This window comes from Branchiostoma belcheri, unplaced genomic scaffold (genome assembly GCF_001625305.1).
Source record: "Branchiostoma belcheri isolate BF01 breed outbred unplaced genomic scaffold, Haploidv18h27 scaffold21, whole genome shotgun sequence".
Lineage (NCBI taxonomy): Eukaryota > Metazoa > Chordata > Leptocardii > Amphioxiformes > Branchiostomatidae > Branchiostoma > Branchiostoma belcheri.
The window spans coordinates 1593653-1617906 of record NW_017803602.1 but is presented as its reverse complement, the minus strand read 5'-3'; the positions used below and the strand labels follow the sequence as shown (position 1 = coordinate 1617906).

The window sequence follows — 24254 nt, the reverse complement described above, 5'->3', positions numbered from 1 at the left end:
ATTACAAAAAAAATTCAAGACTGTTCTAATCACATACTTATAAGAGGGCCTGCAAGCCCTTTTTCGTAAGGTGTAATCAGGCCGTTTTAGACTTCGTAATTCGTAGGCAGCCTCCGCAAAAATCAACGTAATTCGTAATAGGACATTAGCCGCAAATCGTAAAGTCGTAATCAGCTCTGAGACTTTAACGTAATTCGTAATAGGCGGCGAAAATTTTGCGTAATTCGTAATCACTACCCCCCTTGTAGGCTCTCTTATAAAGCAAATGTATCTCATGTTTTACATCCCTTGTTATAGAAGTGAAGTACCGGTAAATTTTAGCTGTAACATGTAAAAATGCCTCAATGGTACATGTATGTAGCACATTGTCCTGTTGTGTGTCAGTGTTTCAATCTGATCTTCCGTTACTGGTGTTACCTATCCTTATTCAAAATGACAGAGAACAATAGGTGGAAAATATACAGAAAGTTACTTATTTGTATGGAAAACTCAGAATAGCAAAGAACATTTGTACATAATAATCTGCAGTACTCACATGTCCCCATTTCCATGGACGTCTGCATACAGTGTTGTGATGTCCCACTGCCACACAGCGAACACCACGATGATGAAAACTCCCACCACCAGCACAGGAAGACCTGCAACAGGAATGATAAAGTGAGCATACAGATTTCGTATCCTCTAATCTCCTCGTATCTCCTGAAGAAACCAAAGCATCTAGCTTGAAAAATATTATATACCATACAGTAATCCAACAGCAATATACAGACTGTTCAGTTCCTGTTCCAAGAAAAGCATGAGACTCAAACTTACCCCAGCCCAGAACAAAGAACAGCATGTACTTGTTTTCTGTGTGCTCATCATTCATCACTAGGATCCTGTAGAAGTTGATGGCCTAAAAATACAAAATAATTATATTATGAATTTCAGGGACACTGCGAAGTTTGACATCAGTAATTTGTACAATAAGTAAGAAGTGTTGTCAGTTACACATAGAATAAAGGTATATTGCACCTGTATGAACATCCAAGTAAACTGTGCCAGGAAGAAGTAGTGAAGCACAATGCCAAGTGCAGCACAGCTCCCCTTGTCTAAGGTACTGCTGATATAGGCTCCTACAGTAAAAGCAATCTGAAAAAAAAAAAACAGGCAAAATACTTGTTACATGTCAGATAACGTTAACAAATCTGAGTAGCTAATATCTCAGATGATAATCGAAAATTCTGGACGGAAATATATGTATTGAATGTTCTTTTAGTCGATAAGTCGATAAGTCCAAAATGTTGTCCATATGGGATACATTCATTTAAAGGAAATATTTGTATTATAAAGAAAACAATAGTTACCTGAGTGGCCATGCATGCAAATGCCAGATGCATGTGCAGCTTGTAAGAGAACATAGAGTACATGTTGCACAGAATGGTGGGCCAGGATGGTCAGAGCCATTCCAATAATCGTTATAAAGCAGGCTGCGTACACGTAATTAGTGTATCCAGCTAGGTTGTCTGTCTTGGCTTGTGCTGCATAATCGGACATGTGTGTGCAAGCACATTCCACATAGTTGGACTTGTCATTTAGAACTCTGCAGCCGGTTGCCTGCCAAGAAGTCGCAGGGTTCCAAGTAACACAACTTGCACCTTCTGGGGTGATGCGTTGGTCTGTGGTGTGGATAAGGTACTTGACAGGGTCATCAGGGTTGAGATTTGTGAATTCCCTGTTCTTCACTGACACAGAGATGATCTTCTGTCCGACAACAGGAGAGTCCACAGGACTGAACCACTGCTGACTGGTGTACTCAATAAAGTACAGGTCCTGACAGGTGACATTAGGTGTTCCAGGAGAGGAAAGGAGTGAATCTGGAAGTTTGAAGTAGTCCCCTCTCTTGCCTTCATATGTGTAGCCATTGATTCTGTTTGGTATTTGGCGGATGGGAGACACTACAAGGTTGGCACAGGTGTCTAACATCAAGTTGGCTGGTTGGACCTGGTTGCAGGGAACTCCTGTTAGCAACATCAAGGCAAACCGCTTCAGAAGCTCATTACACTTAGAGCAACCCCTGGTGTCTCTTCTCTCTGAGTCGAGCAGCTTGCAGAAGAACTCGTACATGATTGTCTTGGTGCCAGAAGTTAACTCCCGAGATTCTCCCTCCTCAATGATTTGCTCCATGGTGTTCAGGGACACATCTAGTTGTTCCTGTGTGAGCTCGGGATCACTGGCTGTCACCAGACGCTCCAAGATCTGATCAATGCTCCTGTCTGAAAGGTCTCTCAGAGCTTCTGCCCAGATCTCCCACAGGTCCTCTGTGGACTCATCAACAGCAATGGTAACATCTGCAATGCCGTACTGACTACTGATGGTGGCCTCTGGGGGATCAGCATCATACAGTTCAACTTGGAACCGTTTAGGGTAGGACTCAGAGGATGCTGTGTCAGGGGTGAGTGTGATCTCCAGTGAGGCTCCACTCCTTCCAGCAATAAACTCCAGCTGTCCTTCAGCCTGTTCATAGTCCCTTCCTTCCATGGCTGGGTACAAGGTAACCCCGGCGACCGTCTGTGTGCCCAACTGCCGGGTCCTGTACTTCACTGTTGCCTGCTCAGTCAAACCGTACTCCCTGCTGACCATCAGCCGGGCTATCCTGGATGCTGCATTGAGAACAACCGAGCGGGACTCCAGGCCAAACTGAAGTAGACCATACGGGTAGTCACTGTTCTCCATGGTCACCTCTGCAAAGCTGGCTGCAGGGTTGATCTGTGCACCAGGTCCAACCTGGTACAGCTGGACATAGAACATCACTGGGAACTCTGGCTTCTGTTGGGGGAGATTAATGGGAGGTTGTTAGGATTTGTGGTAGCTGTAGTTTATGCAACTTATACAGTGATAACCAGACACTGTGCACTTGAAATTCTATTTGCCAGCAAAATTGGGGGAAATTTGATATCTTGAAGCTGTGCTGTGAAAATTATCTCACCAACATGTTGCTCTCTCTACTCATCAAAAGTTAAGCTAAAATGAACTTGTAGGTACATTTGTAGACATCCTACTTACTTGATCATTGACCAGTTGGACAGTGATAGTACATGTGGCCATCCCAGCCACACAGAGCACATCTCCCTGCACAGCCTCCAGTTCAGACAGCAGAGACACCCCATTTCTGATGAGCACCACTGATGATTTGTTGAATGTTGCTCGCCAGTAAACCTGATAAAGAAACATACAGCAAACATCAATTTGATGCCAATGGACATTCATATTCTGTGGTATTCAAATGTGAGTTTGTCTTTTTGTCACTCTTTGTACACATTGTTAAAAAAAACATCCTTGATGCAATCAAGATTATACAGACATTGAAGCATTGTATGAAGCTGTTGAAGCCCTCGTGAGGTGCACACACTTACCCTTACATCCTCAAAGAAGTTACTTCCCCTGTCAATGACAAGATCCACTGAGCCGGTGTCATCTTCATACACCTCCTCATACAGACTCCTGCTGATGAACCCTATCTCTCCATTCTGTCCATCATTACCAGCAATGACTACTGTAAGATAACCCTGTAAAACAGAAATACATTCAATACATAGAATAGTTTTAAAAAACTTTCTCTTTCATACCAGATTTTATTTCTGTCCGCACCACCCTTGAATTGTGTAATACAAAAATTGTCTAAACCGTAACACCGAGTTCTACTGACCTGTTCTCCGCTGTCGGTGCTGGGATCTGCTACCCTGGCCCCTCCTGTTGGGTTAGTGAGGTACAAAAACAGCACCTCTGTTGGCTCAGGTAGGCTGTCATCAGTGATGCTGAATGGTACTGTGCTTTCCCTTTGACCCTCCTAGACATTAGAACAGAAAATATTTCCAATAACAGTCCTGGTCCAGCAAAAATGAACAACTGGTAAATTCTTTCATCTACAATTACAAACCAACAATGATGTATTTACTGTAATCAATTTTCACTCAAAATTTACACAATGCATAAGAAGGAACTGTATGGAATACTGTTTGGCCATCTGCCAAATTTCAGCTGTCTAATAGGCTATTTAATTCTGACCTGGAAACTCAGAGTGACATCTAGCCCAGAGCTGTAGTCCTGACCCAAAGTAACCCTCTGTCTTGTGTCTGCTGCCATGGCAGTTTGGAGCCCTGGTGCATCAGGGTTCTGTGTCCAGGCTTCTCCTCCTCCAGTGGAACGTACCAACACACTCACAGCACCAAATGTACCACCTGGTAATTATGCAAAAGTATACCATCATGGCAATTAGTGGATAGAGGGTACTAGCATATTAAGATACAAAGATACATGAGGAATGTAATACTATACTCTTAAATGCCCATCCCCAAATAATTGCCATGTAGATAGCAGTGTTCCTGTAGTCCTTGTATAGCTGTAATCTCTAGGCTTACTATGGAACTATGAATCATATGAAGTAATCACAGAAGACAACAGTAAATGAATAATACACAGTTCCTAAGCTGTAAGAAATATGTATGCAGACCTGTTCTCATGACTGTGATGTAGATGATCTTGGTGCCTGTGCCATCAGTGCTGTCCTCTGTAGTCATGACCTCCGTCTGTGTGAAGCTGAACACACCGTGAGGGTTGTCGTTCTGCCGGATGGTGATCTTAGCCACAGAGAACTCTGGGTTCAGCCGAGGGGACACACCTGGAGCAAAAATTAATATGATTAGAAAACGTTGAAACTAGAAAATTCTTTTGAAGAAATGCAGATCTTTTTTAATAACACCATATCACAGATATCATCACCTTATATCACAGATATTAAAAAATCATCTCCAACCTGTTTCCCTTGTGCTGGGCAGCACCTCCACTGATGTGATGTTTACATAGAAGAACTCGTCTAGTTCAGGGATATTCAGGCTATCCTGCAGCAGAGGCACCAGGATCTGTACGGTCCTGTCTCCTGACTCCATGATAATGGACCCACTGGGGACAGGCTCAAAGTCCTGGCCTGCCACAGCTGTCCCAGATGATGTCATGTACATGATTCGGGTGTTGTTCAAAACTCCAAACTGACGCTCCACAGTTAGGGACACCTGAAACATGCCAAAGGCAATCTTCAGCAAGCACACTGTATTTGGTAACTAAAGACTATTCATCAAATTACAAAAAATACTATTAGGCAAAGGCAGCCTTGGAATTTGTCTGCAGCAACAGTTACTGTTTAATAAAAAATTGGAAGTATACCAATTTCTTCATTTAGCATTTCTGCATCAAACAATAAATTCTTTGACAAATTGGGGCACTATAAATGTATACTGCCATACAGTCTATATATGTAGAGTAAATGAAGAAAAAGATGATTCAATATATTAATATAATTTACCTGTTGTAGATTTTCTGTGACAGTTACTTCTCTTGAGTCCACTGCAAACTGTATGACTCCATTTGGCTCAATCTGAGCGACAAGTCGACCGTCTGTGAGCAATGCCTCCCCTCCAGCAGGGGTGACAGCAGTAAGTCGCACAGCAAACAGTTCCTTGGTGCCAGGACTTGGTGACAGCTGGAGAAATGAAGAACAGTAAACTGTGGTTGACTGTTCATTAACAAAGGCAGATATGGTACTCAATATTAACACTCATAGTAATTACGTAAAGTATCCACCTGTCTTGTTACAATCAGTGATTCAAAGATCATCAAAAACTACAGTGTTTATCTATTTATATAACTAGAACCATGTATGTCCTTGGTGCTGAATTTTTGGTTGTGGTGAAGTGACCTTCCCTGTCCTTGGTGCTGAACACAGTCTTCAAACCACTAACTATCCCGTTGATGTGTTCTGCTATTTCTGCTTCATTATATTCTATACCTTTGTGAAAAAAACAGTTATATATTAGGTACCACATTGTCCACAAGATAATGAACTTTCCCAAGAATCTACCAACTCACCTGTACAGTAAAGCTGCGAGATGATACACCATTAGGCATGGTGAGGGTGGATTCTACAGGACTGATTATGCCTGGAACAAATCCTTCAGGAAGGTTCTCCTGACTCTCAGCCTGCCAGTGGACAGTCACCTGCTTGTAGGCTCCCACCCTGGTCACTGTCAGCTCAGCCTGAAGGGTGTCTGTTGCAAGAAATGGAGGAACAAAACTTACAATGATGGATAACTACGTCACAGGCCACATTTTTACAATATAATATGTGGGTGACAAGGTGTTCCAATTAGTTTAGAATTAAATTTTTGATAGCCTAGCAAAGTTCTGCATCTTCATGTATTCACTAGTAAGTACTTACAAGTTACAACAGAACTTGAGAAAAAATACAAGCACCCTATCACGTCTCAAACAAGACCAGTCCAGGAAAATGGGCTAGAGCATTTTGACTTCAAGAGATTCTTTACCTGCATTCACATTGACCACTAGGGAATCAAAGCCAATATGAGAGTTGCCAGCAGCCTGTGGCACCACAGCCATGGCAGTTCTATGGTTCGGGTCAATCCTTGGCAGTAGACCAGACTCTGTAAAAAACACAAAAGGTTAGCATATAATTTTATAATCAGAAAACTACCCCTTGTAAACAGAAAGTGATGAATCCTGTACAAAAAAAATGCTTGTACAAAGAGTTATCCCATCACGTATAAAACTTTGTACAGACAAGAAAATACACACCTAGTGTACCCTGAGGTACCACATCTGTTAGGGTTACAACGAAGTTTGATCCAACTGGAAGAAACACCCCTTCTGTGACAGGAACATCTTCTATAGCCTGATGGGGAAAAGTGAGTGACATATGTTAGATTCTGACTATGTTGATAATTCATTTGAATAAAATGACATATCAGTATACCTTTCAATTAGAGAAATGGTCATGAAAGGTACCATGATTCTGTTGTAGGAATGTATTTTGTTAAGGCCTTGTGGTAGAACTTACGTAAGTGTCTCCATCTGCAAACCTCACCGACCCACTGGGAACAGTCGTGTAGGATCTCCCCACAGCAGCCTGGAGGAGTAGCAACAGAAACTCTCATGACACAGCTACAAGAGATTATATAAGGACAATTTTACTATAATTCATTTTTCATTGTCTCAACAATAATAAATGAGACAAAATTACCATAGAGACTTACTTGAGAGTATGATATATCAAAGTCCACCCTGATGGTGCCGGCTGTGCCCTGTTGTCTGGTCACATTCACCCGGACAGCCCTGGACTGACTGGTGGTCACTAGAACTGTCTGGTACTCATCAAACACTGCAAACACTCCATGGGGGTCATCATTGGCACTGTAGTCACAAAGTTCAAAATTAAGGCAAAGAAAATCTCCTCGTCAACTTAACTAAAAGAGTACAATGCCATGTAAAATTACAGACCGTAAGCAAGGGATCAGAGTTAATGCAAAGAGAGAGTAGCATGCATGAAGTTTCTTGCATGAACTTCAGTTGATCACTACAAGGATATCATGCTTCTTGTTTTATCGATTGTTTAACATTTTAAGTATGATATGTCAGTTTGGAACATATCTCATTATTCTGTACTGTTAACATACCTCACAAAAAACCTTGTGGTGTTCTTGTTGTTTGCTATTTCAGCACCTCCTTCTACTCCCACCAGTGCCACGATGAAGGTCTCCTGCAGCTCAGGTACTGTATCAGGCAGCAGGGTGAAGGTCACAGCTGATGTAGCCACACCATCACTGAACCTGGCAACTCCACTGGAGGGGCTGACATCTGCCGAGGCAGCGATGGTGCCACCTCCACTGGTCTGCTGTCGGACCTCCCACATAACCTGCAAAGTATCCCCAAAAATATTAGGTCACTAGTAGTTCTAAGACATCATCTTTCAAAACATTCATGTCACAGACTTGTGCAAAAGCAATATTATTGTCAAGGTCTATATTTGAAAAAAAAAATTATAAAAAAAAATAGAAAGATCATCAAAAATATGTAAGGCTGCCTTGCCTGTATGTTTCCCATTGTCCCCAGAGTTCTCATAATGGGGAGAGTAATGGATCTCCCAGCATCAGTGGTTGGTTCAGTGTACTGTTGGTCATCTACATCCACAAACTCAACTACTCCATTAGGGTCACCATGTTTCCGAATCTGCAATATAATGAAAAAGCCCATGGTTAATCTATTTTTCATATGTTCACTTTAAGAGTTAAAAGTCCAGGGTAAGGAAGAAAACACAACGGCACATACACTACACTACAGACAGCTAACTCCATTTACAAGATATGACAAACACCTTTCAGTGCCCCTATTATTTAGAGAACAAACATTTAGGAACAAACATTTGTGTAGAGATTTCTTCAAAACTCCTATTTTACACTTAATTAATTCAATGTCTGACAGATACATTAAGTTGTATATCAAGCATTTTCTTTACTTACAGTGAGTGTAATGTTGTCCTTTGCTTGGTCAATGTCAGCCCCACCAACCACTTCATAGATAACAATGTTGAAGACCTCCTGTACTTCTGGCCCAGGGTAAGGCTGGACAGTGATCTGAAAGCTCTTCCTGGAGGAGGGGCCTCCTTCATTGGCATTGAAGTTGAACACGCCTTCCAGGACTTGTGCTGTTGGGTTGTTTGTCAGCATCAGGTCATTGGTCACCTGCACGGGTGTGTCTGAATTTGGTCCCAGGATTCTCCACCTCACCTGTTGAGGCACAGAATGACACACTTCATTTAACACAGATGTTTTACACTGCACTTAACAAATTATGGTGCTGGAATGCTGATGTTATTTTTTGCTGATGTTTATCATTCTAAGAAGCCTTACCTGAATTTGTCCCTGCAGCCCTTCAGACCTTTCGATACTGAAGGTGAGTGTCTCCTGCCGAGATGGGTTGTCCATGACAATGTCAGTCTCCCCTACAAACCCAACCAGTCCGCTGGGAGAGTCGCTCCTGGAGATGGTGACCTGTGAGGTCAGCGCCGTGCCCAGCTGTGCCCCACCAGTGGCTTCAGTAATGGTCAGCTCAAACTTCTCGTCGTACTCCCTGATCAGATCGTCATAGATCCTGACCTCAATGAAGGCACGATCCTGACCGTCCATGAAGACCACTTCAGATCCCAGCACGTCGTAGTCAGCTCCAGGTGTTGCACCAATGTCACTGGATGTGTACTTGGCTGTGACCTGACCAAAGGTCCCAAAGTTGCGAACCACCGGCACTCGGGCTATGTTGACATCTTCTTGCACTGAAAAGAACAGACAAAAATTATCAATATTAGCAAAACATTTTACAAACAAATTGAAAAAACGGTACGTGTTTGAAGCAACATTTGGAAGCTAACAGTCACCTGCAAAGTCCAAAGCTTCTGCTGCAAATTGAATGACACCCTCTGCATTGTCATTTTTCAGAATGGTGACTTCTACAGTGGAGACGGAACCAATGATAGGTGGAAGGTCCAGCTGAAGGCCACCTTCTTGGACACTGAAGTCGGGATCCCTGGAATAAGAAAAAAATGCATTTTGATATATTGAAAACTTTATTTAATGCCAAATCAAGATAGATTAGCCATACAATTAATTTCCAGATTTTTAGTATTAACATCACATAATATTATTAGTTTCCATTATGTGGACATGTAATACTCACATTGGTGCTAAGAGTTGCACGCTGGTGAGGTTGACATAGAAAGTCTCTGGTCCCTCTGGTAGGGCATCTGGTTGTATCTGTACAGTTATGCTCTTGAACTCCTCTTGGTCATTGAAGATCAATTCTGTAAATATCGACCATATTACCATTCAAACTTTCAATTTTCCAAAGGAAATTTCAGATACTAGCATACATGTACATGTACATGCACATACACATACACATGAGTACGCACTTTTTCTGGTCATTTTCTGCATCATGAATTTTTTAAATTGTCCAGCAAATTCTTCCAAAGCATGGTAAATGTGCCTAGCAATTGAGTATGACTCTGTTTACCTCCATTCCTGGTCCTGTAGTCCAGTCCAGGAGTAGCAGTCCCGGGAGAGGTGCTGTATGTGATGCGTACCTGCCCCAGTGGCCCATCCCTCCTCAGGACCAGGATAACCACCTGTGAACAACACACACTTGCTTAATCATCTGGCAATGTGGACCTGTCATGAACATGTCAAGAACACAGCAATTAATTTGATCAGAGGCTCCTTTGGTATGTGATTTCACTAATTATGATCTTTCATTCTTTGACTTTAGTTGGATCCATTTTTGTTTGCTATTCTTCCTGTAGTCCTACATTGTACATCAATAAATGTTTTGAGATGTTGCAAAAACTAATTCCCAATCATGTTAAATAAAAAGCAGTAATAGGAGGGAATGGCTCCCTTGCACAGTTTGTATGCAGTCTTTAGTGTTAGTTTAAGGTAGTTTCTACCGTGAAATTATTGAATTACATGATTGTACAATGCCCTTACCTCTTGTAAGTCCTCTGACACTGTGACTCTCTCATGTTGGAACTCAAACCTGCCATATGGATAGTCACTGGCTACAACTGTAACAGCTGCAGTGTCTGAGGTCTGGTCAATCTGTGCCCCTCCTGTCACACCTGCCAGCTCCAGCGTGTAGGTTTTCCTCAGCTCTGGGACATTGTCGTCTCGGGTCTGCATGTACATGCAAGAGGGACAGGTTGTGTTACATAGATAGAATAGCTCTTTACACCAGGGTGGTTCAATCTTTGCCTTGTGGGAAGGGGTGGTTGTTTTTGTGAACCACCAATGTAACAATTCAAACAAGTCGTGGCTACACAAAATGCAAGGTTTTACCTGTATGTCAAAGGTGACGTTTTGTTGTCTGTCCTGGAACACCACTAATCCAGACGTCTGTTGGAAAGTGTCAGCCTCTGAAGGTGTCAGCTGCCAGGTGACCTGCACAGTCCCATAGATCCCTACTCCTCTGGTCAAACTAGGAAATACATAATAGTTATATTATTCTGTACTTCTCAAAAATTGCACAAAGACAGAGAAATATCACAGCCAAGCATATGTTTCACTACTATTGGTAAATGTAATGGGCTTACCATTATCTACTTTGTTCTGGAATTTCAGAAATATCTCAAAGTACTTGACCATTTCACAACTTCAGGTAAATGTCACAGAAGTGTACCTGATACTTGCTGATCCATCATAGTTGTCAGCTGGTTCTCCCACAAGGACATTTCTGGATGCAGGAACGATGGCCACATTTCCAGCTGCCCCTGTATTGGGCAGGATGATCACTGTAGCCCTTCCTGTGGATCAGAAAACAAAACAATTTTAGAAAAAACTTTATTTTATGTGTGGAAAAAAAATACTTCTATCCTAGTTAAGTGTCACTGTGCTTTCAAAAGCAGATGAGATCAAATGTCTCCATTGAATGGAGACATGAAAATTGAATGTCTCTGGGACTGCAAGTTTATGGCTGAAAAACAATTCCTCATTTTTTGGGACATGAGACTTCTGTGTGTGATGAACAGTCCAAAAATCATTCTCAAAACATTTCAAGACAATTCAAGTAGTTCCAGTTACCTCTGACAGGGGAGACCTCAGCACCATTGTTGGCATTGGTGAGAGAGAGGGTAAATCTTTCCTCCCCCTCCAGGATGTCATCTGGGTAAGTTCGAAGGGTAATTGTGCTAGTCATCTGGCCCTGGAAGGCAAGACAAAATTTTGTTAGAAAACATGTTGTGTGTTCAACTGTATCCTTGTTTACTTTGTAACTAATTTCTTCTTCACACTTATTACTGAAAAAGATATAACAATAGCATCATTTATAAGCTATGGTGAGATTTTTGCATTTTGTCAAAGATAATGATGACCTAAGAATGGCAAACAAGACTTAGTGATTGTAAAGTATGTACAGAATTGCACATTGTCTAAAAAGGGTATGAAGCATGCTTACTGGTGAGAAGGTCAGGCTTCCAAATAAGGGAGTCAGGTCATATTGTGCTGCACTCTCCAGTCTCCAGTCCACCTGTACAGTTCCCAGCAGGCCTTGCACCCTCTCCACAGTGAACACCACCACACCAGCAGGGTCCTCGTTGGTTTCAGATTCTGACACACTCCTCTACAGGGAAAAAATAATAAGAAAAAATTAAATTTTAAAATTTACTTTGTGCCTCAGTCTGTTTAGTTGGTAACAATTAACAGACCTGACTGGGTCTGCTATTAAGAAGCTTGTCACGGGAAAGGTCAGATTGTGAATGACACAGGACTTGGTATCTAGATCTTGGTGTCTAGATCCCTAAACTACATGTACATGCAACATGGTGTAAATTAATGGAAGCGAGCAAGGGGCCAGTTACTGGTTTACATGTTCATTTTGTTGCTAGTACTATTAGGCAGGTACATCTAATTATTATAGCAAATTGGGTTTTGTGTAAATCTTTCTGTCATACAGGATAAGAAATTTCAAAGTTCGGTTACCGCTAGGTCTGATTCAGGGAACTGGAAGAGTCCATAGGGAGAGTCGTTCTGCAGAATGACAGCAGTTACACTAATCTCCACTCCAAGTTTGGCCCCACCAGTCGGGTTCCGCAGCTGTACGTTAAATGTCTGGGGAACATTCAAAATACAAGTAGTCACACGAACAGTCTGATCAGTTACTGGAAAACTTTTAGAAACAATTGTGCTTTTAGAAAAAAGTGCTACGAAATTGAAAGTAATCATTTTGGTTACAATGTAAAGTAACTTAAGTTTGTTCTTACTTAAGATATTTCACTTTGCCACAAGGGAAGAAAAATTTCATCACTTTATAGAATCATGCTGAAATGTTATTTAGAAAATTAACAATGTGATACAAGACTGTACTGTACTATGTACGAATCATGTCCTAAATGTGGTGTGGCGACCACAACAGAAACCAATAGTCGTACCTCTGGAAACTCAGGAACATCATCATCCACAATGACGATGTCTATGTACTGTGATGTGCTGAGATCAGGGAAGCTGATGGTGCCAGATGCGGGTCTGTAGTCCTCGTTCAGCCGTGCTGTGCCAGGCGAGGCCACCCAGTCCACACTGACAGGACCAAACATCCCCACCACCCGGATCACCTCCAGACGCAGGATACTGGCCGTCCCTGCTCCCTCATATGTCTCCACATGACCATCGGCATTCTATAGGAAGTAGGCAAAACAGGTAAGAATTAAATTTTGTAATTTGGTGTCATTGTGAAAGGACAACATTTGTTACAAAACAAATGATGTGTCGATGAAGGTTAGACATCCAGGTAATACGATACGCCAAAAAGCAGTTACTCAAGCAACTGGATATGATTCCAAAATCATATCCAGTTGCTTGAGTAATGCTTTTTGGCAAAACAAATGATGCTCTATCTTACAATTTTATGATCATCCTAAAGAAGGAATGATGAAATTCAACATAAATTGATGTGTGGAACCTACATGTACATTATATCAAAAGCCCATTATTAATAATGCTGCATCCAATATTATATGATATACTATTCTCCTATAGGAAAGGATACCCATATATCTTATATTGACTTGTCTTTAGTCAATAGGCAATAAATACTGAGCAGTTGTGTGTAATCTACCTTTGTGACATTGAACTGAAGGTACCCCTGGGCATCGTCATTCTCATCGATGATGATTTCAGCAAACTCCAGACCAGGCCTGCGGATACCAGGTCCATAGTCGAAGGGGCTGGAGCCTAACAGCTGCACAGACGTGATGTTCATCAGGAAGGTCTCGTCACCCTCAGGAGCATTGTCCTAGAGAATAAAACACACCATGCACAGTTACAAGACAACACTGAAACTAGCTTAATATTATCAACAGCATGAGTTAAAAGTTAGTTTGTTAAAAACTTAATAACTTTTAAAGTGTAGTCAACATCTTTCAATGAGTATCATGCAGGTTTGTGGAAGGTATTATTCAGAAATGTTCACGTGTCATACCTGATACTGTGATCAGGGTTTCAAGAGGTATGTGCAGGTTTGCAGAATGTGCATAATCATAAAATGCAATGTGATGCCACATCCATTTGGTGCAACATTGATACATGTTTTTGTGTTCATGGCTACTGTAACGTGCATTTTGTAATGCACTTTGGGCAGAGTCTGAGATCTGTTGTCACACATGTACAGGTGAGCATGCTGTAACCCAGTGTAGAATATTTGCATGGATGCAGAACTTTCCTTACCTGTCCAAACTCCTATAAATTCCATAGCACAGAATGTTGGTACAAGAGAAAAAGAAGCCAACTGAACTAAAGTACATGTAATTTGACATACAAAGTACAAAAATGTACATATGACATGACAAATATCTATTGAACATTTTTTACAAGTCAGTGACCTGTGTATTCTATCTGGAGACAGGAATTTTGGTGCTGATTAGTTAATATCTAATGTAATGGTGCCCTTTGCAAGTATAACATAAGGGAGCTGAGGGAGATTCTCCAGACATTTGACAATCAGATCATGCTTAACAGGTAATTACATCTCTAGAATGGTGCAATTCTGATACTTCTTGTACATTTACATGGAATTATGGGTTAGAAAAGTGGCATGCTATGGGAATGGACATCAGTATATGTACAGTAACTGTTGTGGCTTAATTGACTTACCGGCAGGATGTCCACAGTAACAGTAGCCTGTGTGACGTTCTCTCTCATGATGACTGACCCACTCTTGTACACATAGTCCTGCCCTGGTGTGGCCAGGTTTGACACAGGCAGGTTCAGGCCACTGGCACTTGCAGTGCTAGGAAGGAAGCAGAGTTAGTTCATAAAAGTTCATAAAAGATATAGAAAGCAACGAAAGCAATCAGGAAAGTTAAGGATTCAGAAGTCTCTTTACTTTAAATGTCTGTAGGATGATTTCTGAATTGCTTTTTTTTTCTGGCATATTTAGTTTAATTATTATATTAATAAGAGAATGATGATGACATTTCTAATTTCTAGGACTTAGATACCTGTAGGAAATTTGTAGATCCCCCAGTGTGCCCTGGTCCCTTCCTATGGTCAGAGTGACTGTTGATTGTCTTTCTGTTTCAGGAACAATGACCCGGAGGGAGTCTGATGTCCAGCCCACCACCCCATGTGGCGAGTCATTAGGAAGGATGGTCAGCAACACTGAGGACCTCTCTGGATTAAGTTGTGACCCTCGATCTAGCAAGTACGGAAAACGGGTATATTATATATTATACTAATTAACATTTCAGGAACAACACTGCTTCAAGAGTAAACACTGCTACAATTATATCTTATCTTGGCATCATCCTCTAGACAAACAATCAAATGTACTTACCTGGTCTTTGGCTTCCAGATTCAGTGATGTTAGTGAGGGTGATGATGTAAGATTCTGCTAGCTCTGGTAAGGAGTCTGCTAAGATTGACAATGTCAGCACACTGTACCGCTCTCCATCCAGGAACACAACCTAAGATGTATACAATACAACACATTCAAACATCACAGGTAAAATGTCCATTTCAGTACTGTAGATACATTCATCAATCTACAAGCCAGAATATAAAAAAATATCAAAATGTACAAGCCAGAAGATGATGATATCAACTACTGACCTCCAAGGGGATGACTTACGGCTGAAGTGCAAGAAAATACAAGCTTAGGTGATGCTGTTCAACTCTAGTTTGAGATTGCTACAGAAGTTGATGTACACACCTGTCCTGACACAGGGCTGATATCAGCTGCAGCGTCCCGCGAGGCTTCCCAGTTGACAATGACCTGCCCCACAGTTCCCTGGAGACGCTCCACAGTCAGACTCACTGTGTTGTCACTGGCTGTTTCCTCTGCCTCAGTCTCCAACTGATCCTATAACAGAGTAATGTTATGGCATTTGTAACCATTATCTGTTACATCAGCTTGTAAAATTTCTTGACAACAATACACAAATCTACTTATTCTAAGTTTAATGATAGTTATATTTTGTATTTCTTGGAATAGAAAGCATCAAAATACCTCCACAAATCCTATTATTCCATGTGCGTTGTCATTGGATAGGATGGTGACAGTCACTTCCCCATAACTGCCAATCTCAGCCCCACCAGTCGGATCAGTCAGGATGACGGTGAAAGACTCGTCACTTTCAGGGATCTCGTCATTGACAATGGGGATGATGACAGTCAGAGTTCTCATGTCAGGTTCAAAGGTCAGCTCTCCCCATCTGCAAAGTTTGTAGGCAAGAGGAATTTTATTTTAAGGAACATATTGACAGTTACCAACTAGAAGAAAAATGCTAGATTTACTCTGATCACATACAAGACTAATTTGTCTATCATCAAAACCTCACCTTGCTATGAAGTCAGACCCCTCCCCTGTTGTTGTCACCTCAAAGACAGAGGATGTGAGTGACATGGATCCATCACCATAGTTAGCGCAGGCCAGTAGACTTGTCCTCCCACCATCGTAGTTAGGGGCAATGACAGGGTATAGACTGTAGCAGGGTGGGCCATCTACAAGCTGTGCAAAGGCAACAAATTGATTAGACATTTGTTGTGCATTTGCTTTTCATTATCTGATGTAGACTTTGTGTAGCAAAAAAACACTAGGGAAAATATAATCTTATGATAAACTCTAACATATACAACATATTAGCTAGAAATTGCTGCAGCCATGCATTTTGATAATACTTATACCTGTTTCCATGAGGAAAATTTGGGCTAAGTTAGTGGTCAACTTAGCATATAATTATACCTATTAAATACTGCTACATACCCTGTACATTAGAAACATATCCGATACATCATTACATACAAGATTGAACAAACCTTTGTAAACAAGTTGTCAATGCTGTTCCAAACAAAGATTTCAGAGGCACTGTCTGCATTGGCAATAACCAAGTGTTCTGGAAGTGAAAGAAAATGTCATTATCTTCTTAAATGAAGATATTGTCTGTTCAAAGGAAAGAAAACTGGACATCACCTGATGAAGAGGGGACCTTACCCAGTCCACTAGGTGCATCATACACCTGAGCAGTACGAGCATTGTAGGTGTCGATGTTCTGGTGGACTAGAAACCTGGATGACTGAGAGTCAAACTTGTACACAATAGAGGTCACTGAAGTTGTGCCACCTGTAAAACAATGAAAACAGTCTATGAATTCTCATTTCCCTTTGATCTCCAGTGACATTTGAATTTGCCTATTTATTCTGAATTTTGAGTTTGAACTGTTTCTGAAGTGACAAATTAACAATCATCCAACACATGTATCATTAGAAAGCATGTATGCAAGATTTTCAGCACCAAGGACAGTGCCGTTCATAAGCATGTGTATACAAACAATTTTGCACACTTACTGTTGTCTCTGCTGTTGGTGAACACCACATAAGTGTCACTATTGATTTGAAAGGACTCCACATCTGTTGCTCCCAAGGTATTGATTCTCTGGGGGTTACTTGTATCAAATCCACTACCACTCCAACGATATATCGCAGATCTGGAAAGATATGGACAATTTAGTAAAACAAATCTGTTCATCTAACAAATGATAACTACTTCTCTTTTTGTGTGCTGTTGGTAAAATGTAACTCAGTAAACAGTAAACATATTATTAATGTTGTTAACTTATTAATTATGTTACTCTCATGGTGAAAAACATAAGATACAATAAACCCTGAAAGAGATTCAAATGTAACATTATGGAACTTACGTGATCTGGAAATTCTGTTGTGATGAGTCATAGTGGTTAGCAATAGCCAGGTATAGCTGGTTTCCAATCTGGAAAATTTCTAGTGCTGATGCTCCAAAAGTTGGGATACCCTGAACAGGTACAAACTGTCCTGCTGTCCATTGAAGCACCTGTCAATAAAAAAAAGACATTTTAAAACTTGTAAATAGATCTTGTCATAAGTGCATAGGCAAGGCTGACAAATCATTTTTATTATTTTTTTATGATTTATGTACAAACAGTAAAATAGTCATTGATAACTAGAATCTATTCACTTCTTCTTCACGAGTGAAGTACCTGTGAGTTGATGTTGGTCCGCTGTGCATTGTCCATGTAGTTTGCCACAACAAGGTAGTGGGAGTCAGCTGACCTGAAGTAAACAATGTCTCGTGCACCAAGAGTATTCATGTTTTGCACCTATGAAAGGAAATGAGCACACCGCTGAGTATAAGTTTGAAATTGAACAGTTTTTCAAGACTACTAAAAAAACAAGTTTGTTGTATACAAAGGATGACTAGACAAACTACATGTATGTAGAATGATGATAATTATTATCAAAATGATCTCTAAAAGTTTTTATTTGAACATTATGAACATATCATACCACGAGCAGTGTTCCATTAGAAGTGACACGATATATCCTGGACATGGCCTGGAAGCGACCGGCACTGCCGTAGTTGGCCACAGCCAGGTACCTGGTCCCATCTATGGTGAATGATGTACAGCTACTGCCACCATCAGTCTCAATGGTCTGGAAGAAAATATAGACATTGATAGGGGAAGGCTCAATTTAAAAGCCATGATACACACATGCATAAGTTACTATAATTTGGCAAAACTTTAATCACATGCAAAAAGCAACTGCCTAATGTCCATGCTTATTGCCTAACAACATCCATGCAAAGAAAAACTTACTTGAACAGGTACAAAGGCTCCCTGCCACTTGTACAGTGTGGTAAGGGTAAACTGTGTCTCATCTGATGAACCATCACTCCCAACTGGACTGGACAGAGCTCCCTTCTGGTCATCACTGACCACCACAAAATAAGTCTCACTGTCAAAGGTGAAAGTGTGGAAGTCTCTGACTCCCCTTCCCTCAAAGGTCTGAGCAAGGGCCAGGACTGTGTCACTTCCAGCTGAAACAGATCCAAGAAAATATGTTTGACTTATAGTGCAAGATCATCACTTTCTTTCATCAGATAGTTTGAGACAGAGGTGAAGTCAAAAAGTATAACAACAGTGCTTCTCCTCGTGCTACAGTATTATCTTCAAGTTGATAAATTTAGGTTTTAAAATAGATTAAAACTGTACTGATAAATCGGTTTATTGATAACACTATGAGCATTATGTCATGGCTTGTGTGTTAAGATTGATGACTGATGTACCTGTACTGACAGCAGACACATCCCTGGTCTGCCACCTCACAGACACAGTTCCCAGCATGCCTTTGGACCGCTCAACCTGGAGGCTCACAGTACCAACATCTTCCTCCACCTCCAACACGGATGTCCTGTCGAGATGTAATTAACATTCAATGAATCTGACTGTAACATTCTCTCCAGGGTAGGCCACAATAAAGTAGACATTGTGTTAAGATTCATTGAAATAATTTTTGGAATGGTTTAAAGCATTGTATCAATTTATCAATTATTAAAAGTATTAATCTATTTCCACAACCAACATTTTGTACATCTATCCAAACAAATAAGATGACTTGAGATCTTTCACCTATTTGGCAGATTTGAAGGATAGATATCAATCCTGCCATAGGGATAATCATTAGCCTCCACAGTGATGTACACAGTCGTCATGTCTGACAGCTTGGCTCCTCCACTTGGATCCAGCAGAGTCACCACAAAGGTCTCTGCAAACTCAGGCAAATTGTCCATCACAGCTGAGATTTCCAAAATCTGAAGAAAGAAAAGAGACAAACATTGGTAATGCATTGACCCTAAAAATTAGGACACAATCACGATATATGTATTTTACTGATCCCCTACATACTAAATCTACCATGTACTCAACTGCTTTAAAAAGCATGTAAACACAGTCCACAAAGTACGGATAGAAAATCTTACAGCATACTGATTGTGATTATCATCATCATTTTATTATTAGTATTCAAGATTTCAATAACTTATTGTAAGGCACAAAGTCCAAATACATTCTTCAGCTAATGAAGACCGTGTTCACTGGCAAATGTATGGTGAATTAGAGAAAAACTATCACCATACTATTAGTTAGATAACATAACAATGATATTCAAGATGATTCCTACTCACCGCCACATCCTCCATAGGCAGGAATCTGACAAAACCATCAGTGGGCAGAAGGTCCATGACTCCTGCAGACCCATCCAAGTGTCTGACAGTGTACTGCACGGTCACCTCTCCAAATGTCCCTGGTCCACGGACGATGCGTAACTGGGCAACACTGTTGGCTGTGGACTCTGAGGTGGCCTCGTCCAGTGATATGTTGGCAGGTGACTCAAATGATATGATTCCCTGAGCATCATCATTAGCCAAAATGGTGATGATGGCTGTAGGAGTAAGACAAAGAATTCTTGATGTATTTGTAAGCTTGACATACTCAAGAGCTGGTAGATGTACTGGTATAATTGCTCAATACTCATTCTACCACGGAAAAGACATATTATTAAGTCTCTAACATAGGTTCCACTCTCACTGCCATCAATGGTCCATGTGGTCTCAGTTCCTTTGAATCTTTATATTTATCTTCAATGTATCTTCTGTGTCAATTTTGTACACAGATTTTGAGCTTTTTTCTCCCCCAAATATCTTTATATTAGAGACTTGCAACTGTGCCAGATTGCATTCATACTGACCCTTGCTTGGTGTTCCCAGCTCCAGTCCTGGAGAAGGCAGGCTCAGGACAACCTCAAACACCTCGTCACCCTCGGGGATGTCATCGTCAAAAATAGAGACAGTGATGTTCTGCAGGTTTTCACCATCTGTATAGAACAGGGTCTGCAAAGACAAGAAACAAGTTAGTCAATAGTTTGTATTTTACAATTTATGATATGTATGGCTTAATGTATATTATATATTAGGCTGGTGGGAGAGGATTGATTATAGTGAATAGTACTTTTCCGGTTTGTATAAAAAAAAATTTAAAAAAATGCTGCAACAAATTTGAAAAATGTAACATCAAGAGGATCAATAGTTCAGACTATCAGAAACTTACTTCAGTATCCAGGAAGTAGTCGTCTCCCAGAGAGGCTTGCCTGTTCTGAGGATAGTAGATGACAGACACCTCCCCATAGGTGCCTCTGTCTCTCAGCACCATCAGTGTCAGGTTCTGGTCACGCTCTTCCACAAAAATACTGCAAATACAGTATAGACATCACTTAATGACTATAGTGTTATTACTTACATGTACATATTTCAATGTGAAATACAGAAACTGCAGGTTGTCAAAGATAATAACCTGAAGGGTTAATCAAATACATACTAAGATTAAAGAGAGAGGGTATACTCAAGGAATGGCTGCTTTAAGTAAAAGATAAACCAGAGCAACTGTGTTACTGTGGAGGTTCCATCTAACACAATACCTTGCACTGCCTGATGGAAAAATCATGACACCCTTTGTCCCATCATTAGCATCAATAGACACTGTGGCTAAGGTTCTCCCTGCATCTGGAAGAGATACAAACAGCACATGATTGTCATGATGTGGATAAGAAGCATCATAAGAAGCAATCAATTCAGCAAAAAAAAAAAAAATTCAAAAATAAGATTGGCTCAAAACCTTACCAAGTTGTGGAGGGTATGTGGAAGTATTTGGGTGGATGAGCTGGACTTCCGTGATGTTTACAAGGAAAACTTCTACAAGTTCTGGAATGTCGTCCTGTAATATGCACACATGGAAAATTAACAAGGTCTTCTGACACAGAGAAAGTTATAATATGAATTTTAGAATTAATAATCAACTACTACTACTTAAAGCAACATATTCAGTTCCATTTTGTCTTCATGGTCAAGGAAGGCCAACATGAGTTTGACAACAAATACAACATTAAAGAGAACGACATTGAATGTTGAATGCCTATTACCTCCAGTATATCTATGCCAATGGTGGTGGATGTCATGCCATCAGTCATATCAACGTATCCCACTTCTGCAGTGAAGTCTTCCATGGGAGTTGCCAGGGCTACTTCAGGATTCAGGACAACAGTGCTGCCATTTATGATCTCATAGTGTACACGAATAGTACCTGTAGAAGGAAAATAACATTAATGAACACACAGCCATGAAAAAATAATGCAATTTTCAGGACTTGTAAAATCCTTTTCATACTGTCCTGTTTAATGTGCCAAGTCAATACACTATATAATCTAAAGCAAGGGGTGACAAGTTAGACCTACCAATGGCTCCAAACTTCCTGTCCAGGAACAGCTGAATAGTCTTGTTGCCCTCCGACGTGGAGACCAGTCTAGAGCCAGCTGCCAGCCCGACCACTCCGTGTGGCTCATTACTGGCCAGGATGGAGATGACAGCCGTGGAGCCCACCGGGTCCAGCACAGCATTCCCTCCTACGGTCACACCTGCAACATGCAGCACAATGGCTCACAACTGATTAATGAAATCAATGTGGCAAAGAAAAAGACTTTGGATCTAGACATGCTTTTTTACAGGGCACTAGTCTAAGAGTTATTTCTGCCACCATGTGATTGTAACATTATATTGACAATCATTACAATGAGAGAGAAATTAGCTACTTGACATGTTTCTGTTACTAAATGGTATTTTCCCCACCTTCTGTTCGTGGATCACTCAGTATAATCTGGTACTCCTCATTTGTCTCAGGGATTTGGTCATCGAGGACATGAAGGGTGATGTTAACAGAGAAAATGCCCTGAAAGCAACACAAACCATAATTCATGAGATTTAATCTAAAACATATTTAGTAGTCCCTCGCGCTGTAAAATTACATCAAACATTTTAGACAGCTGAGAAATCTGAAATTAGTCAAAAGCCACAGGTTCTGCTGCTGAATGTTTAATTTACATTTAATAAATGTGGTAATCCAATGAACAATCAGTATGTAACTATCACAAAACATCACACTTAACTTACATCTTCAAACACAACAGTTCCGTTAACTTCAGCAAATCCCTGGTCCCGAATATTTCTCTCCCTCTCCTCGATGTGCCAGGGTACAGTCACCCTGCCTGCAGCAGAGTTCCTCACCACCTCCAGCTGTAGGGCTTGGCCTGTGTAACATACAATACGTCAGAATACAGCCTAGTTAAAAATTCAGTGTACTTTTATCATGCGCTTACACTGTCCGTGACACATGTAACATAGTAAAGCTGACTGCATGGGCCATAGTAGCAATGGCATTGAATGTTGACTTTTGGTTCCACCAATTTAATCAAATTGAATACATTTCATACTGTTACCTAGCAGAACACATGAAAAAAGATTGTTACAACTAGTAAATTATGAAATTATAGGAATGCTTGCCTTCTTGCCCAAGGATAGACCTGGAGTTGGTACTGAACCCTACTCGTCCAGCCACATTGTCATTGGCCAGAACAGAGATAGTGAATGAAGACTGAGCAGGGTCAATGGTGGCCCCACCGAGGGGATTTTGCAGCTGGATATAAATTGTCTCAGTGACCTCTGGAATGACATCATCAACTATTCCAACGATGATGTCTGCAATAAGAGTAAATCCATTAATTCTAAATATTCTGACTCTGGTCTCCTTAAGTGTATGATGTCCATAGGAAAAAGGCTTTCTCTTGAAAAGCTGAATGACTTTCACACTGACACCAGTGTCTGTTCTTGGTGCTGAATGACTTTCACACTTACAGGAGTGTCTGCCCTTGGTGCCGAATGACTTTCACACTGACACCAGTGTCTGTTCTTGGTGCTGAATGACTTTCACACTTACAGGAGTGTCTGCCCTTGGTGCCGAATGACTTTCACACTGACAGGAGTGTCTGGCCTTGGTGCTGAATGACTTTCACACTTACAGGAGTGCGTGTCCTAGGTGCTGAATGACTTTCACACTAACAGCAGTGTCTGTCCTTGGTGCCGAATGACTTTAACACTGACACTGGTGTCAGTCCTTGGTATTAAATACTTAATTTCATTGAAAAAAGGTTGTATGCTTTGCTGCTATGATATTTACAGTCAAGTGGTTGAAATGTAGTAATATCAGAGTCCTTACATTTCTTTGTCTCCCCCTCCTGATATGTGAGAGCACCACCACTGGCCCTGTAGTCATCAGTATTGGCTGTTCCTCCAGTGACAGCCCAGGTAACCCTCACATCTCCTATAGTGCCACCTGTTGAGACAAAACACAGAATGTTTCATTGCTAACTCACAACACAAGATTCAAAGCAACCAAATTTTGCTTCAGCATCAGGATTTATATTGATTTTTCCTTTTTTACGTACAGTTACAAATTTTGCTATGCTCAAATGAGGTGATAGATGAGGGAAATATTCAATCAAATCTTTACTTTGACAATTTTAGGCTTCATTTGTACTATTCCCTTTCAAAATCTTTGCCACAATTTAAATGCACATCTTATCCAAGTAAGGTCCATATTGAGGAACAGAGTACATGTAGTAAACAAACAACTGTTATGACTTTGTTCACCTATTCGTTCAATCACCAACTCGACAGACTGAGAAGTCTCATCC

General features: G+C 40.8%; 2 protein-coding genes across 2 annotated transcripts in view; one reads left to right on the top strand and one right to left on the bottom strand.

Moving 5' to 3' along the window:
• The window catches only part of LOC109469724 (glycosyltransferase-like domain-containing protein 1), a gene marked incomplete at its 5' end in the record, with an annotated part of 5711 nt that extends 5055 nt beyond the window's left edge, over window positions 1-656 (top strand). The window contains one exon of the mRNA XM_019768310.1: window positions 568-656. The remainder of the gene's footprint in view (window positions 1-567) is intronic.
• On the bottom strand, window positions 534-24248 carry LOC109469668 (G-protein coupled receptor 98-like). Its single transcript, XM_019768206.1, has 58 exons — window positions 24211-24248; window positions 23777-23893; window positions 23065-23259; window positions 22675-22811; window positions 22354-22453; window positions 21963-22142; window positions 21651-21811; window positions 21352-21445; window positions 21150-21234; window positions 20783-20921; window positions 20424-20565; window positions 19861-20117; window positions 19307-19488; window positions 18964-19088; window positions 18494-18714; window positions 18183-18329; window positions 17876-17995; window positions 17561-17709; window positions 17208-17347; window positions 16855-16983; window positions 16680-16756; window positions 16202-16371; window positions 15871-16075; window positions 15574-15723; window positions 15199-15328; window positions 14864-15059; window positions 14517-14652; window positions 13483-13659; window positions 12800-13042; window positions 12351-12479; window positions 11827-11991; window positions 11454-11574; window positions 11053-11176; window positions 10713-10851; window positions 10365-10550; window positions 9895-10006; window positions 9559-9682; window positions 9260-9408; window positions 8739-9157; window positions 8349-8615; window positions 7918-8058; window positions 7506-7744; window positions 7086-7242; window positions 6890-6958; window positions 6628-6724; window positions 6360-6476; window positions 5905-6083; window positions 5342-5518; window positions 4796-5051; window positions 4493-4660; window positions 4048-4220; window positions 3689-3829; window positions 3396-3548; window positions 3046-3198; window positions 1347-2808; window positions 1015-1131; window positions 814-895; window positions 534-638 (listed from the first exon to the last, which is right to left on the bottom strand). The coding sequence occupies exons 7-57, from the start codon at window positions 21732-21734 to the stop codon at window positions 861-863; spliced, it is 9267 nt and encodes a 3088-aa protein (XP_019623765.1). The 5' UTR covers window positions 21735-21811; window positions 21963-22142; window positions 22354-22453; window positions 22675-22811; window positions 23065-23259; window positions 23777-23893; window positions 24211-24248; the 3' UTR covers window positions 534-638; window positions 814-860.
• Between the last annotated feature and the right edge of the window lie 6 nt (window positions 24249-24254).

Coding starts and splice junctions, on each gene's coding strand:
- LOC109469668 (XM_019768206.1), bottom strand. CDS start 21,734: ATGGAAGACTTCACTGCAGAAGTGGGATACGTTGATATGACTGATGGC. Junction 10,551..10,712: donor ACGTCACCTTTGACATACAG/GTAAAACCTTGC, acceptor ATGTACATGCAG/ACCCGAGACGACAATGTCCC. Junction 3,199..3,395: donor ACTTCTTTGAGGATGTAAGG/GTAAGTGTGTGC, acceptor TTTCTTTATCAG/GTTTACTGGCGAGCAACATT.